At 40.3% G+C, this 11289-nt stretch overlaps 1 protein-coding gene across 1 annotated transcript; it reads left to right on the top strand.

Annotated features, from left to right (window-relative positions):
- The first annotated feature begins 4792 nt into the window (after positions 1-4792).
- Positions 4793-10904, top strand: LOC105046671 (uncharacterized). Its single transcript, XM_010925328.3, has 10 exons — positions 4793-5024; positions 5646-5775; positions 7799-7937; positions 8020-8232; positions 8322-8466; positions 9518-9668; positions 9741-9850; positions 9925-10022; positions 10167-10236; positions 10479-10904. The coding sequence occupies exons 1-10, from the start codon at positions 4932-4934 to the stop codon at positions 10563-10565; spliced, it is 1236 nt and encodes a 411-aa protein (XP_010923630.1). The 5' UTR covers positions 4793-4931; the 3' UTR covers positions 10566-10904.
- Positions 10905-11289: the final 385 nt, after the last annotated feature.

The following is an 11289-nucleotide window of genomic DNA, read 5'->3' as shown; positions in this document are numbered from 1 at the left end:
ACTGCGAGTCTCGAGGGTCTTATGGTGGAACGGAGGTAGGGACTCTCCGAGGGTGGAATCGTGATCGGATGGTGGGCTCTCCGCCTTCTGCTTCCCCTTTCCGGGGAAGACAGGGCGACTTGTCCAAGTAGCCCGTCCGGTCGTCGGATTCTAGAACTCCGATGATTTTCTTTCCAACCGCACTGATGCCTGCGGCTGCTGCTGCATGGCCTGCACTGCTTCAGTGAGGCCCCTGACCTGCTGAACCAGCAAGTCAAACTGCTCCATGCCGACTGCCGTTGCCGGAGGAGGAGGAGCCTGAAAAACTGGAGACGAGGCCGGAGCTTGCGGAGCTCACTTAGATTTGGCCGCGGAGGCCGTGGGTCGCCTGGTGGATGCCTTTCGGAGAGGCGTCAGGTAGAGATCTGGCAGGAGAAGGAGAAGAAGATGTCGGAGAAGATGACCGGAGACAGTCCCGTTGAGCACTCCTTTAAAAACAAGGGTACTGCGAAGACACAGGCCCTCCTTCTAGTACAATTCTGTTGGTGCAGAATTCCGCCGACATCGGAGAAGCTGGAGTCGAGGGGATCGCATCTGCCACCGGGACCTGCAAGGGAAATCTAAACCGGAGTTGGGGGTGTTCCGGCAAGACCCTCCGACGCTCAAGTCAGTACTCTGCTTCAACAGAGATGGAGCACTCAAATGGGATTTTGACAGAGTTTCGAGATAGAGTTTAGAGCTTAGAGAAGAACATATCTGGGGATCCCTTTTTATAGACGGAGAGCATAACTGATTGACAGTGACGTCTGTAACCGTCTAATAGTGGGCTGTTCAGGATCATGCGGAGTTTGTTACGGAGAATAGTGGCGTCAGGAGGCCGTTCAGGGCCACGTGGAGTTTGTTATGGAGAGTGGAGTGGTGTCCATTGTTGCGACTTGCCAGAGAGTGGTGGAGCCACGTGGAATCTGTTACAGAGAGTGGAGTAGGGTAGTGGCTATTATCGTGACTTGCCAGAGAGTTCGGATCTGACGGCTGAAGCTCGGCTGGGATGTCTGATGGAGCGGAATGGCTCTCTGTCTCATCAATCCAGGAGAAGCTCGGATGTTTTCGAGGTTGCTGACGGGTCTATTGTTGTCGGATGCCTTGGACGCTGATGCTACAGGCGGGAGTCATCTGCTGTAGAAGCTCGGATGGGGACTTTTTGTTGGTGAAGTTCGGTAGAAATCCGATTGCCAGAGAAATCCGTCTGAAATTTATCTGATGTAGAAGCTTGTCTGAGGGCTGTCCATCGAAGAGGTCCGATTGCACGAGGGATCCGGTAGAAGGTCGGCTAATAGCGAAATTCGAAAGGTGTTGCGGAAGTTCGTCCACTGGAGGAGACCGGATGGATCTGTGGAAGGACGGCTGGCGCTATTGAAGGTTGATGGCCGGAGAGGTGCGGAAGGCACCAGAGACAGTCGGTCGCTGTAGAAGTCTGTTGTAGAAGTTCATTCGGAATCCAACCGCTGTAAAAGTTCGGATGGAGTCCGATTCCTATAGGAGTCCGGAAGGAGGCCGCATACCGTAGAAGCTTGGATAGAGACCGGTTGTCGTAGAAGTTTGGAGTAGACCGCTCACTGTAGAAGTCCCGCTGCCGGAGAAGCTTGATCCTTGACGAAGTCCGGAAGAGGTTCGGAGTAGAGATCCGGCTGCTGGAGCCCATCCATTGTAGAAGTTCGGAAGGAATTCGCTTACAGTAGAGGTCCGGAGTAGACCGCTTGCAGTAGAAGTTCGGAGTAGACTACTTGCAGTAGAAGTTCGGAGTAAACTGCTTGCGGTAGAAGCTCGGAGTAGAGACCCGGCTGGTAGAGCCTGTCCCGTTTTAGAAGTTCGTCTGGAATCCATCCACTATGGAAGTTCGGACGGAGTCCGGTTCTTGTAAAAGTCCGGATGGAGACCGCTTATTGTAGAGGCCCGGCTGAAGTCCACCTGCAAGAGAAGTTCGGGAGAAATTCGCTTACAGTAGAGGTCCGGAGTAGACCGCTTGCAGTAGAAGTTCGGAGTAGACCGCTTGCGGTAGAAGCTCGGAGCAGACTGCTTGCGGTAGAAGCTCGGATGAAATCCGGAGGGCGGTCGACCGTCGTAGAAACTTGGATGGAATCTAGTTACTGTAGAAAGTCGGCTGATAATAAAGCCCGGAGAGCATTTGAAGCAGTCCAGTAGATGAATGGGGGAGCTCACTATCGGAGAGGTCCGGATGGCATTATGAGAGCTCAGACAGTCGGGGCAGTTCAGAAAGACATCGCACAAAGTCGGAAGTCAGAAGAGCTCATGGAGGATCGGCCTTTCACAAACTTCGGCTGGGGGATATTTTATACCCAACAACCAGTATATCTATCTGAAGTGCCACCGATTCTCTTCTCTTGATATCTCAATTGAGAAGATGAAGATCTCAGGATCTCCTGAGGTAGTTGAGACGTCTAATCGAATCGGACAGGTTGGGACCTTGTCCTTGACCCTATTTTAGGAATCATATATCAACCATAATAATTTTTTTTTATTATTATGATTTTATACCAATCTATATATTATTTTTTTCATATGAAGTTTATATATTAATATAAATAATTCTGAAGATGTATCAAATAAAAGTGAAATAAAAATAGAAAACCCCTGGTACCATGTGTTTCTCTCTTGTTTCCATCCCCAAGGCCCTTTCTGGAGCAACGCTTGTGGCCCCCGTGCTTGATATGATAACACAAGCTGGTCATTGAATTCGGCTGTGAAGCGGTCGATCGAAAAGGAAGTGAGAAGTACGTCGCACCATGCACGTTGCATCCAATTCACTTGTCGTCTTTGGAGGGCCCAGGGACATGGATCTTATCATATTCGAATCATGGATACGATCTAGATATGGGAGAATACCTTAGAAGGTTGTGGTGGGCTCTCCAAATAGTTTGATTTCCAATTCATAAACAGCGAGCTTCCTTGAAGCTTGTGGCCATGCCAAAGAAGAATGTTGGCATCTTACATTTGTGACGCTGCTCCATGAGAGACATGCCAGGTCTAAAGTGAGGAAAAAATTGGAACCAAGTGTTTTCTTCTTCTTGTTAGGCAGGAAGAACTTCAAAAAGACTGAATAAAGACATCCTATCATATGTACCAAAGAAAAGACATCCTATCATAATTGGGCACACCTAGCCTAAGCAAATTAGGTTATTAGGAGTCTGATGTCAAAGTCTCATATGAGTCATATACATATGGAATGATATACTATATTGCTAATACACACAGTATTATATGCATAACATATTGTTAAAAGAAAGTGTACTCACTTCTGTACATAATGCCAAGGGTGCAAGTGTGGATTGATTTGGATTGACCCTTATGTATCCCAAAATTAATCCAATCCACACAACTAGTTCACACACCATGTGGTGTTCAGATCACGAGTAGTCATTTTTGTGGTTGTTTTCTCTCTAACTCAATCGCGATCTTTACCCCACTTAAATTAGACATAACCAAAGTCGAAATCAAGCTTAGTAGCTATAATTCAGCCGACCTAACCCTCCCAACTTGATGTCATGATCTCAACTTGTTAAAGTTTAAATTTAGTTTTAAACCTTAGTTTTGTGCCATATCCTTGGTCAAAACAATTCAAAAGTCTCCGTGACTCCCGGAGTTAAAAAAAATTGAGACAGTAAAAAAGAAGATAGATGTGATATGAGTTGCTCCGTATCTAAATCGAACATTATATTTAAAAGTACTTTCTTTGCCGAATAAATCTTAAAACATAAAATATGTGATAATTTGCATTTGGCGTTTTGCTGATCGTTAGTATATAAATTTTGGACGACTTCAAATAGCATAGATCATAAATGTGCAATAATATTCCATTTCAAGGTATATCTTTTTTTCTTTTATTATTGCGAAGTTGAATAGTTCAGGAACAAAGTTTTTTTTTAAAAAAATAATAAAGAAGGATCCAAAAGGCAAAGTTAGCTAAAACAGTTTCCTGAGCAGTATTAATATTTGCCAGACTTTGTACATAACTCATGCCAGATTATGAAGTGAATGTGGAAAATATGAACGAAACTACTACCAAAAAAGGAAGGGTTAAGGAAAGTGCCAAGAAACATCATCAGGTGAACCAGTGGGGGAACACAAGAGGAAGAGCCTCCATAAATCCAAACCTAAGCATTTGTTCTGCGGGCATTTGAATGCAAGTGTTTTTCTTGTGTTCGATAGCGTTGGTAGCTTCCTTGCGAGAAATCTGAAGCATGTTAGCTTGGAGATGACAAGAAGTCCTTCTCTGATGCAATATTGATTACTTCAAATTATTTTATTTTTTAAAATTCATTCTTTTATTGATAAAAAATTTATCTGAAAATTTATATTTATTTAAATAAATATTTTTTTAATAATATTTAGATAAAATAATTTATTCATATTTTTTTTAATAATTTAAGAATTTAATAGTTCCTCCACGTACAAAGAAAAAGTTGGTACATCCTATTCTTCCCAAATCTTGCAATAACGGGAGTCTCATGCACTGGTACTGATAGATATGATAGTTGAATATTAAATTATTAAGCTAGAATTCGGTTGCCAATTGGCCAGCCTAACCTTTGTGGTTTGGTATTTTATTTCTTTATATTGGGGGGCAAAAATGGGCCCATGCTCAAAGTTTTAGGGCTTTGGGCTCAACCTAGTGGAAAGCCCACCATTCCCGATTGCCCTATACTCCATGCTCCCCCAACCGTTCGGATCTCGAAAATGGACGGCACAGATTGATAACCGGACGCGGAACATGGCGTGTAATTTAGTGGTTGATTTGGGGGCCGCCTTCAACTTCTTCTTCGTCGGCTGGTTCGCGGGAGAGCTAGGGTTAGGGTTTTGGGGCGTCCTGTTAGCGTTTGTCTCGTGACTCTCCGAACCCAGCTTTTCGTATTCTTCTTCATCTCCGGTCCAAAATGACAACGATCGTGCCTACTTCAGAGGAAGATCCTGTACTCGCTGTGGTCCGGTTCACGTCAGAGCTCGCCTGGGCTGATGCAGGCCCCGAGGTACGGACTCAGATATATTTACTCGAAAATTTCTATTAAATTTCCCTTTTTTGTAAGATCTTTTGGGAATTTATGTGTTCCGTTTAGAAAGGAGGGAATTGAATTCAATAGTTACTTGGATTGTACTATGAGTAATTTGGATGGTTCTAATTTTGTAAGTAATCAGCAGCTCCGATTTTTTTTTTTTTTTGCTTTTTAGGCGTTGTTTCGTTTCAATGTAGAATTGATCCGAAAACAAAAGTAAAAATTACATCTTTTACCAATTATTTGCATCGGTTGATGTATTGATTTGAGGTTAAGGCTTCTGGAATCAATTTGTAGGCATTAACGGTTTTCGTGCTTGAAAATTTTCTAAGTAGTTTGAGTAAAGTCTTCAGGCAAGGAAAAGCACAGATACGCAGGGTTCATGCACCTACTGCTTCGCCAATGATCTTTTAGAGATTTCCTTCCATGGGCTGATGTGAATTAATATATTGTTCAAAGAATTAAAAACCGAGTTCTTGTGTGATTATTGTCATTTCTTGATAGTTTTGTGATTTTGTTGTTAGGAGAGGAATCTTCTCATTAAGAACTGAAGCATCTGATAGTTTTTTTTTTTTTTTTTAATTTACTTTTTGATAGGTTGCAGAACCTCAGGTGACTCGACTTTGTATTGAAGCCCAGGAATGTATGATCACGAGTAGATGGTTGGATCTGGCATCTCTAATGCTTACTTCAGCAGATTTGATGGTATCACGAGTGTCAGAGAAAGGTATGCCTCCATCAGTTGTAGTTGACTACTGTATTGATTGGATGACTGGTAGTTGGGATCTGTAGCTCATCATTCTGTTCTTTTTAATATTTATTGCCTTTTACCCGTGAAATTTAGAAGTTCTTAGGTCAATAAATTTTAGTAAGGTGAATGATCATCATGGCAGTAAACATGCTCAACATCCGTGTGCTCTTATATTTCTCAAAATCTGAATGGTCTACTGAAATTTGATTTATCATAACATGCTGTGAGTTGATGTTTATTTCCAATTAGAATTATTTAAGAATACCTCTTTGTTTGCTGCTTTTGGCACAACATTGTCCTGATGTGTGGGATTGTTGTCTGATTCTTCACATGCACTGCATTGTAACCACATTCCTGCATGGGTTCAAGCACTTTCAAGCCAATTGGATTATCTACAACAATTTCTAGCTTTTATTATTGCAATTGCTTCTTGGGAGCTAATGGTATTTCTGATTTCTTTTCAGCTATTCTATTGAAATAGCATCAGTGTTCTTGTGTGGTATTTCGCTGATTAGTCCTTGGAACAAAAACAGGATAGCATGCGCACATATCCTTGTCATAATATGCTGTTTAAATCATCTTTTTTCTGTCTTTTTTTTTTCCTAAGACTTAGATGTTATGATTTACTAATAATTAAATCTAACAATTCTTGATGATGGAAACTCTTTAAACCAAATTAAGAATTACTTTACACCGAAGATTTCTAAAAATGAAGTAATATCTGCGGTTTGTAACTAAAGGATTCTAGTATTAACAAGGTTTCACTATAGCTCCCAAGGTTTTACGTGTCAACAAAATGGGGGGCGTCCCGGCTGTCTCATTTCATTCTTGTGAGCAAACGGGACTGGGATAGGGTTGGGACTGCGAAACCTATACATATAGAAAGAGAAGAAGAAAGAGGAAAGAAACAAACGAAGGTGAAAGACAAAAAGTGTGAGAAAAGAAGAAGAAGAAAAATGAAAGAAAGAAAGGAAGGGAAAAGAAAAGGAAAAGAAGGACAAATGGAAGAAAAGAAGGAGAAAGAAGAAGAAAAAGAAAAAAAAAAGAAAGAAAAGGATAAGAAATAGAAAAAAAAGAAAAGGAAAGAAGGAAGGTGGAAGAAAAAGAAAAAAGAAAGAAGGAAAGAAAGAAAGAAAGGAAATAAGAGGGGGAGAGAGGCAGGGAATATCCATCAGGATGTATAACCAGGAGAGCTATTGGGACGAGATGGGACAGCGGGACATTCCGTTTCATAGAGATATCGTGACATCTCTGTCTCATGGGATTTAAGACCTTGATAGCTTCATAAGTTAAATATGCACAGGCATGCATCACTTTTTGGTATATTTCCAGAACATTTACCTCATGATTATGTGGTTGTTTTGTGTCTAGAAGGTCAACAAGTTAAAATAATCATGCAGTTTTGTGATTTTTCAAAATCTATAATATTATTTCTCCATAAATTGCAGTAAAGTTTTGAAAAGAGTAATATGGTGAGCTATGAATAACTATTTGAGACGTAACTGTGAGAATTCTGATGATTCTGAGAATTTCATCATATTTCCTCCTTTATGGCATCTTATTTATGCTTGTTTTATGCCTGATTTAATGACTATAAAACTGTTTCGACAGGGATCACCTCTGCCCTGCATACATGATCGACTGTTTTTTGTTTTTTCAGTTTTTAGGAGAATTATATTTTTGTTCTAGTCATGCTTTATTGCTCGAGGTAGCTTAAAATTATTGCATTGTTAGAACCCATATTTGTTCGAGTACCACGCTGACCAATATATTTCTGTACTTTCATCGATAACAATATATTTGACTGAATTGGAAAAAATGAAATTCAACTAAGAATTCTGAGACTCCCAAATAATTATATCTTTCTGCTCATAGCATTTGCTGATGGGCTAATCAAATCTCAGATATTGGTTTCCTTCAGCTGACAATTATTTGCTTTTTTATTTGTTTGAATGAAACCTACTGTTTGTTGTTTCTTTCTTTGTTTATTTTTTGGTAGACCTGGAATGCATTTTCACGGTTATCTGCAACCTTGTCACAAGAGCAAGTATTCCTGATGAAGCACTAGAGATGGCAAAGCTTATATCTGCAAAAGTTATCCAGCAACCAAATGATAAACCTGCTTTTCGCCTGAAGATGTAAGGCAAACTAACTATTGGTACTGAAGTTCTTTTTTCCCCAATTGCGGCTATTTCTTACATGTCTGCATGATTCAAACAGTCTGTTCAATTTGTACAACCTGCTAGAGAATCCCTACGGCAAGTTCCTTGTCTACAGCAAAGCACTCAATTTGGCAGCCAGTGAAAAACTTACGGAAAGCATTGTACCTTCTTTCAAAAAAATAGATAATTTTCTGCAAGAGTGGAATATTGGAAAAATGGATCAAAGGGAGCTTTTCCTCACCATCTCTAACATTTTAAAGGACAATAAGAGGTGCACATTCAGATAGAAGACTAAGTTATTGTTAATCCTTTTTCTTGTACACCTGGATTTTTGAACTTTCCTTTTTTGTAAATCTACAGCATGGCCAAAGATTCTTTTGCTTTTTTGACCAAGTATTTAGCGACTTTTTCTGGTGATGGTGAGGAGTCATTTACAATGAATGAGGCCAAAGAGGAAGCTGTGCATGCTATTATAGAGTTTGTGAAGTCTCCAGTCATGTTTCAGGTATGCAAGTGGAACATCTGCAATTTAAAAGCATTTAGCCTGTGAAATGAGTGGTACTGTTGTATTGAAATTTAAAAGCAATTTTAAAGCAAGTTGTTGTGATTAGTCTCAGATAATCTGTTGTATTGAAAGTTGGATCTGTTTTGGGTAGTCTCGTAGCTGCAGGGAATCCATGTATTCCAAATATGCTTAAGAAGATGGAAAGTTAATTTGTCCACTTGAATTTTGAATAAACTTATAAGAGAGTGGATCTAAATCATATAGAAGCTATTGATTTTTGAAGTTAACATGATTACCTAGGATTTGGTACTATGGTTTTTTCTCGTCGACTTATGATTCATTCCTCAGCTATGAATGCAAATTTCTTTATCATAACCGGATGTTTTTTTATTGATATGGATTTTCTTAAGTCTATTGGAACGATCCTGTTTTCGTTAGCTCAATGGTGGCCATTCATGGTGGTCTCCCTGCTTGCCAATTGCACTTTGAGATTTCATGTCATGTCCTCAGCCTAATATGTGTTAAAGCAATGCTGATTTATTTGTAAGATCTTAGCTTGGTCTTGTCAAAGGGCTTGTTATAATTTCCATATGCAATAGAAAGCTTACTGAGGAAGGGCCAAGTATCTCTACGACACCCTCCACTGGCATCTAGCTTGAATCTGGAAATTTCTTTTGCTGACAGCAGCCTGGTCAGGGTTGATCATGGGAAAACCCTGACAGGCCCTCATTCTCCCTTCTTTGGCTCTTGTCTTCACCCAACCACCCCAGATGACCTGATCAGGTCCAGAAGGCAACTTAAATCCAATGTTTCATGGTTGGGTTCGAGCTTACCCCAATCCGGGTGAATCATGAAACTGGTGACCTGAATATGCCTGCGTGAAGCATCCACTATTGGTCTTTCATTCTGCTGTAGCCTCTGGCTTGTGATGTGATCTGTGGGATCTCAGTGCCTGCTGCTTTCTTGGTGTTGCAATTTTTTTTTTTTTTTACTATCTTATTACCATTTACAATTTATGGAATAAGTTTTCAGATTTATGATGTTCTTGCAGTGTGCTTTGCTAGACATGCCTGCTGTTGGGCAGCTGGAAAAAGATGGAAAGTATGCATTGATTTACCAGCTGTTGAAGATCTTTCTCACTCAAAGGCTTGATGCCTACTTAGATTTTCATGCTGCTAATTCTACATTATTGAAAAGCTATGGTATGATGCATGAGTTTTAGTTTTTGAACATCCATAGTTTTGTCTAATTTTCTAATGACTAGGGATCTACAGGTCTGGTTCATGAAGACTGCATAACAAAAATGAGGTTGATGTCGTTGCTAGACCTCAGTTCCAATGATTCTGGTGAAATTCCATATTCTGTCATCAGGGACACACTTCGGGTAATGCATGTCCTTTTGCCTTGCCTGTTACTTTTTTTAATTGTTGCTTCTTGTTTAAGTAAGTTATCATGCAGATCACAGATGAGGAGGTAGAATATTGGATTGTCAAAGCAATCACCTCCAAACTTCTGGACTGTAAAATGGATCAGATGAATCAAATTATGATTGTGAGGTAAGCATTGCCAAGTGAATGTTGTTTTCTTCTATTTATTTTGTTTAGCGGTGTGGGTTGAAGTTGACAAGGTACATACTGTGCAAATGGAGTTCAAGTCAAAGCATTATTTTTGATTCATTAAGTTCCATGTTTGATCTGCAGCTGGCGTACTGAGCGAGTGTTTGAGCTGTCACAGTGGCAAACTCTCCATTCCAAGCTGGGAGCTTGGAGGGTATGTGCTAACCTTGTTAATTATCAAATAGATTAAGATTCCAACTCAGCCATATGCTTCTATGTAGATAGGTTGTCAGGCCCCAGCCTGTGATGGTGGAAGACCTTATTAATGTTGTTTGTTTGGATGCCAAACCTGTGCCTGCCTTCAAATTTCTAAAGAAAGCAATCTGAATGTATATATTCAGCCATGCAACTAATTGCAGTCAATTGTTTATCTGTTGAACCTTTTTTTTATTTCAGGGAAATATTGCCAATGCTATCAGCACAATTCAAGCGAACAAGGTATCTGAAGGACTACAGGCAATGCAAGGATTAACGATACGCTGAAGTTTGTCGATTTTCCACAAAGCAATGGAGCAAATATTGAGCTTTGACAAGATGCTACATTTGATTTAGATGATGAAAGGGCATGCTTGCTTCCAAAGAACAAGCCTTTTGAATGAAATGCAATGAATTTTGTTAGCTTTAGTGATTAAATGTCGATTGTTAACACTTGATTTCTGAAGTTTGTAGGGTAGGCCTCCATGGCAGTGTAGATTTTGGCTGCGAGATCAGCATAACCTAAAAATCAAGGAATTGTTTTTTTTTTTTTTTTTTGTTCGACTTTTAAATTGTGGATGTTCTTGATGATAATCCCTGTTTGAATATTCAATATCTTGATTGCTCAATGAGCCCTGTAAAGCACGTCATTTAGTGTATGAGTATCAAACTTTAATCAGCCATCTCTGATTCACTTGTTGCGCTAGATGGGCAATGGTAAATAGCGGAACTAACTACATGGGTAAATCTAATTCCATCTGAAGGTGTACCATTTGGGGGGGGGGGGGTGGTACGTGTCATTAGCATGGAACAAGCTTCATTTAGACGCTTGTTTGGGGTTGAAGAAAACCTTAACGGGATGGAGTGGAGGATATATCACCTATTAACAGGATTTATATTAACCCACGCTACAGGTGATCATATATGAGACGTGTGTAAAATCAGAGCTCTAACGAAAGAGCGAGCTCCGTTATCCTGTCCCGTCCAACCTGAGGCCACACAGTTTGTGGTT

This window comes from Elaeis guineensis, chromosome 6, assembly GCF_000442705.2.
Source record: "Elaeis guineensis isolate ETL-2024a chromosome 6, EG11, whole genome shotgun sequence".
In the NCBI taxonomy this organism is placed as follows: Eukaryota; Viridiplantae; Streptophyta; class Magnoliopsida; order Arecales; family Arecaceae; genus Elaeis; species Elaeis guineensis.
This window is presented reverse-complemented; position numbering and strand designations above follow the sequence as displayed.

Excerpts from the sequence above, each read along its gene's own strand:
- LOC105046671 (XM_010925328.3), top strand. The coding sequence starts at position 4,932 with ATGACAACGATCGTGCCTACTTCAGAGGAAGATCCTGTACTCGCTGTG. Across the intron at positions 7,938-8,019 it reads CCTGCTTTTCGCCTGAAGAT|TCTGTTCAATTTGTACAACC; the intron begins GTAAGGCAAACT and ends TGATTCAAACAG. Across the intron at positions 8,233-8,321 it reads ATTTTAAAGGACAATAAGAG|CATGGCCAAAGATTCTTTTG; the intron begins GTGCACATTCAG and ends GTAAATCTACAG.